Source organism: Gossypium arboreum, chromosome 3 (genome assembly GCF_025698485.1).
Source record: "Gossypium arboreum isolate Shixiya-1 chromosome 3, ASM2569848v2, whole genome shotgun sequence".
NCBI classification, from domain to species: domain Eukaryota; kingdom Viridiplantae; phylum Streptophyta; class Magnoliopsida; order Malvales; family Malvaceae; genus Gossypium; species Gossypium arboreum.
Window position 1 is genome coordinate 127136070 of NC_069072.1, and position 5941 is coordinate 127142010.

A 5941-nucleotide genomic window follows, 5' to 3' on the forward strand; every position below is an offset into this window, starting at 1 on the left:
CGCTTCCTGCTAGTTTCAGTCCCACTAACTTCACTTTGCGCTAGTTTTGATCTCACTTTCGTGTCTCGCTAGCTAGCTTCACTTCCCGGTAGCTTTAAAATGTTTCCTTATCAAGTAAGTTTTTATCATTTAGATATTGAAAAATTCTCAATTATAACATTTATCATTTTTTTTTTTTGCATATATCATATCATTAAATATATATTTTATGTGAATAAATATGTTTATGTTACATATATGTTAATGTTTTACCCATATATATATATGAATTCAATTTTAATGTATTTTTTTAGTATTTAATCATTTTTTTTTTAAATACATATAAGTGGTTTCATATATACTTGTTCACATTTTGTTTGCCCACATGTCGCTAGCTCATATAACTTGCTCAGATACTACTAATTTAAGTAATACTCTTGTTATAGCTTAGAATTGCTTAGGTAATTTCCCCTAAAATGTTTTACATGATGCAATTTAGTTTTGAAGTATTCCCATATTATGCCTCATGCGTGAGAGTCTCTTTTCTTTTAAAAAGAAAAATTACCAGGTAAAATGTAGATATTATTTTTTGTTATTAACATTTCTATTAGTAATAATAGTGGTAGGAAATATCATTCTTTACCTAATCATTCCGTGCTGAGATGGTTGTGGAGCTGGACTTAAGAAGGTTGGCATGATTCTTAGGTTTGCTCCATTGTTGGGATGTTTTTGAGAGTAAGACTTGGAGATTCAAATACGGATATTGTTAAGAACTTTACTTAACCTTTGTTTGGAGTACAAGTGTTTGTCTCTCCCTCTTTTCGTTGATCAAATTGTGCACTTGCACTTAAGTTTTTAAGTGACACTCTCCTTACTAAAATGAGTTACATGAGTGTAACTTCCACAAAATTATCATTATATCTATTATTTTTGTAATTTCTCTTTCATTATTCTTATTACTCAATAATTCATCAACACATTTTTGTGAAATAATAATCTTCTTTCCCATGTTCTATAAGAAAATGTCGTTTGTTAGCCATTCTTTGGAATAATTATTTTGGAAAGGCTATAAATAGAAGATTCGAAGTTTCATTCTGGGGAAACTTTTGGATCGTTTAACAAACTTAGCACATTAAAATCTTCTTTACAATTTGCCTTCTCTAAGTAAAATAACCACCGTAATTCTGATTCTGCTTAGTCCCTTATCGTGTTCATGACAATCGTCTATTACCACATTTGTTTTTTAGTCTGTTCCGATTTTTTTGTCATCTTTTCACGATTCTTATGTTGCTAGATCCTTTGATGGAATTGTAAGTTGTGTGCAAGCAGAGGTTGTTGATGGTTTTTTTCCAAGATTTTCAGCACCCCCATTGTATGCTGGAATTATTTCAAACATGATAGTTTTTGCAAGATTTGTTTTTTTTTTATATATATATATATTTAAATAGAAATAAAATAAATATCTATTATATAGATCATTATATTGTATTTATTTATATTAAGAACACAAGATTGGATAAAAGAATTGTTTCAATTTTTTCCTTACATTTGATTGAGTTTGAGAAATTAATTCTATAATTTCTTATCCGTAGTACGTGGGCACTTGACTTTTGTCAACCGTTTGAATTTTTTAGCTATTGTTTGTTACTTGACATTATTATTTTTTTCTCTAAAGTGCTTTTTAATTTTTAACTCAAGGAAAGTGGAATGTATTGCTTAAGGCATGGCAACTTACATAGTAATCTATATGTGTATTTCATAGCAAATGTGATTAAATATTTAAAAAATTATAAATTTTAGTCTTATTGATTTTTTTTAAATTTTATGAAAAGCATATGTGAATTATATTGCAGGCTGTTATATTAGCATTGTTAAAATTTTAGCAATCCAATTAACTTTTTATTAAAAATTAATCTGACTAAATTTAAATGGTTATATATGAAAATAATCCAAAAAGAAATTAGGTCCAATCCAACATGGGGTGAATGCGAATTCGTTAATTCTGCTCTTTATGTTTAATTTAAAATTAAAGTTTAATTGATAATTTTATTTTGATAATAAAACTTTATTAAATTTGAATATATGATTTTTTTATATTTTAGTTTTAATTTAATAATTAAAGTTTAAAATATATATTCATACTTAAAGTGAAATAATTGTGTGATTCATTGATTGTTAATTCTTAAATTGCACCAATAGAAAGATTAAATTTTTAGAATTAAAAGTAGAAGGAATAGTTTTTCTCCAAATTCTGAAGCGTATGCAACTATAATTTGAATCTCAGTGTTTTCTTTTTTTCAATGTAAACAAAAATATGAATCCAAACGGCATAATTAAGAACTTATAATGTCCATATCAGACTTCTTTACCTATAGTTGATAATAACCTGATCGAATGTTAAATCTTTGAAAACACATTAGCCCCGTCTGAATCTCAGTTGGACAATTTTTTTGTTTCAGTTTTGGACAATTTTTTGTTTCAGTTTGTTCTTTTCTTTTTTGGCTTGGCTGATCTATGAATTTTGCCAATCCCACTGAATGTATCATTTATGCAATTTACAACATTATGCCACATTCAATGGTAAAGAACGTCTACAAATCATTATCCATTTTCCCTGTAACTGTAAGCGGGAAAAAATTATATGAAACAATAATATTATCCCTTTCCAATAGTTTAATGTCACATCAATATTTTAATCCTGAATTTTCAACATTTTCACCTTAAAAAAAATTCAAATCTAAATGAAAATCTTGAAATTCAGGATGAAATTATTGATGTAGCATTAAACTATTGAAAAGCGATTATATCACTATTTCATACAATCATTTTAAATCAATCCCATACACTTGTATTTATCACATATACACACATAATGTTCTCGGCATCTCAATTTCACAATTCAATTGCCATATGAAATACTAAACTATCACATATCACTCACAACACCAATTTTAGTAAAACAACTTCCATTTCTAAGATTCTATCATGATTTTAATAATTACTATTATACATTAGGTTCATAATGTTAAACATTCACTTAACTAAAACTTATGTACATGTAAAAATACCCAAATATATATAAGAAAAAATAAGAGTGACTTGAATATTCACCTAAAGCAGTGCCGATGTATGTGACAACTTGTGCAAATCCAGTACTTTTATCTTCACCGCTCCAATCCACACGACCTATGCGCGGAAAGGAAAAATCCAATATTAAACTATTTAACAACATTCCAATATAAAGGTAAGAAAATAATTCATAAATCACATTATACAACTTTCAGATGAATATTTAACAAAAATTTAAGAAAACAAAATACTAAATAAACACATAATTCTCTTGAAATATTTCTAAATCATGGATATATAACAATAATAGATACAGTTTAAACTCACATCACATGAGATTGGATATAGTAATGATTATTATAATAAATTTATGCTAGTGTGCTAGCAATGATTATTATAATAAACCATCCACCTACACACAATACTATACCCAATGAGGCTAACTACTACTAACTAGCCGCTATAGGCACACCATACTCAACCAAAACTATTCACAACGAGGTTAATTGATTGGTGAGTTTACCTATGATCAAACACTCCTTGCACAGTCTCTTTCTATCAAATGAATTCATTTTGTTTAATATTTGAAACCTCTCTACTTTCAAGAATACTTTTATATAACATATTTTCAAAATACCTCAAAAGAAATAATTCAATCAAATTTTCATTCGAAATCATTATGTAACATGTACACATACATATATTAACTCAAAATAAATTCAAATAACCAATTCATATAAATTGATATTTTCAAAATCACCATTCTTCACAAAAATAATACAACAATATTTTAAAACTGAAATCTTTCAAGAATATATATTATCTTAACAAAAGTCATTCTTTTACTAATTAATGATTCTTTCAAGTTCTAGTAAAATAAAAACAACTAGAATAATCAATAAAAATTAAGGAAATTAAAATCATTTCAGCACGTACAAAAATTAAGCTTATACTAGCTTCAATTCTTTTCTCCCTTAAAGAAACTAGAATGTAATATGGTCCAATGACCAAGGGTAACAATCTCATTTCATTTTCCTTCTGCACTGTTCACCACCTCTCTAAATTTATAATATCCTTAAATTAAAAGATAAATTTTGCCTTAACTCCTCCATCTTTTATTTTAATTTCAATTTAATACATAGGTCATCTCCTTTAACCAAACTTTAAGCCCTTCAAATTTTGTTTAAATAATAAACTAGTCTATACCCAGATTTTCAACTCGTATTTTTCTTTAATTTAACAGTTTTTCAATGTCTAATTTAATTCTTCTAATATTATACGGATAATATTGTTCATGAGATGCAAAATACTATTCATATTCTTAGGAAATTACTATTTATACCTCAAAATAGTATTAATATCGACACCAAAATTTTTGGAACGTTATAATTCTTTACTTCTTAAGAAATCTCGTTTTTAAAATTTACCTGAGTCGAATAGTTTTAGATATTGTTGTCTCATACCTCTTCGTTTTCCCAAGTAGCTTCCTCAATATTATGATTTTTCCACAAAATTTTCAGAACAGGATTTATTTGTTTCCCAACTCTTTGATTGCTCGAGCTAAAATTTTCACCGGTTCCTCATCGAATGTTAAATCAGATTGAATATCAATGGTCTTAGTTGTAATGACATGTAAGGGATTGGATCTGTATCTCCTCAACATCGATACAAGGAACAGATTATGGATTTTAGCCAAATCTGGTGGCAGAGCTAATCTATAGGCTACTAGACCAATACGCTTGATGACCTCGGAATTAACTTTCTTTTTTTGCCAAATCTCAAGACTTTTTTCTGTAGAGATACTTTGAGAAAGATTGTCTCCAACTTCACACTCAATATCTTTCCTCTTCAAATTTGCATACGACTTTTGTCTATTTGAAGCAGCTTTCAATTTATCATTGATCATCTTCACCTTTTCTCCTGTTTCTCTTATTAATTTCGATCCCACTAATTTATTTTCACTAAGTTCGGTCCAACAAAGAGGAGTTCCACACTTCTTTCCATAAAGTGCCTCATATGGTGTCATCTTAATACTTACTTGATAGTTGTTGTTGTATACGAATTCAACTAACGAAAGATATCTTTCCCAACTGCTTTCAAATTCTAACACAGCTTCTCAGCATATCTTCCAACACCAACATTTAATATATATGTTTAATTAGAATTTTCAAGATTAAAAAAGTTAAAAAAATTCACAAAGAATTACCTGAAAATTCTTTTAGATTGTCCATTCATTTGAGGATCAAAAGTTGTAATGGAATTCAATCGAGTACCCAAGGTCTCATGTAATTTCTCCCACAACTTTAAAGTAAATCTTGGATCTCTATCAGAAATGATGGAGATAGGCGCACCATGAAGTCACATTATCTCATTAATGTACAACTCCGTGTACTTTTCTAACGAATAATCAGTTCCGACAGGCAAGAAATGGGCTGACCTTATCAATTGATCAACTATCACCCAAATAGCATCATTTTTCCTCGATGTAAGTGGTAAACCAACCACAAAGTCTATAGTAAGTCAATCCCACTTCCATTTGGATAATGCAATTGGTTGCAACAACCTCGATGGAACTTGTTGGCAAGTTAAGCATCTAGTCACAAAGTCAACTACGTCCTTCTTCATATCAGGCCACCAATAATGAACCTTCAAGTTATGATACATTTTGGTACTACGAAGATGCATAGCGCAAAAACTATGTGCTTCTTTAAGAATATATTTTTTCAACTCTTTATTTATAGGAACACATAACCTCTCTTTAAAATATAAGTACCTCGCTATTCAATTCAAAATTTTCCGCTTTTCCCTTTTAAATTTGTTTGCATAAAGTCACCAACTTCTTATCTTTTTCTTGTACCTCCTTCACTTGTTGAAGTAAAGTCGGTTTAACTCT

The 5941-nt window shown here is 28.6% G+C and overlaps 1 protein-coding gene across 1 annotated transcript; it reads right to left on the reverse strand.

Annotated features, from left to right (window-relative positions):
- Positions 1-4576: 4576 nt before the first annotated feature.
- Positions 4577-5074, reverse strand: LOC128290603 (uncharacterized). Its single transcript, XM_053026317.1, has one exon. It carries the CDS (start codon positions 5072-5074, stop codon positions 4577-4579), a length of 498 nt encoding a protein of 165 aa, XP_052882277.1.
- Between the last annotated feature and the right edge of the window lie 867 nt (positions 5075-5941).

Bases quoted from the DNA above. Each gene is read 5' to 3' on its own strand.
- LOC128290603 (XM_053026317.1), bottom strand. From the start codon at position 5,074: ATGACACCATATGAGGCACTTTATGGAAAGAAGTGTGGAACTCCTCTT.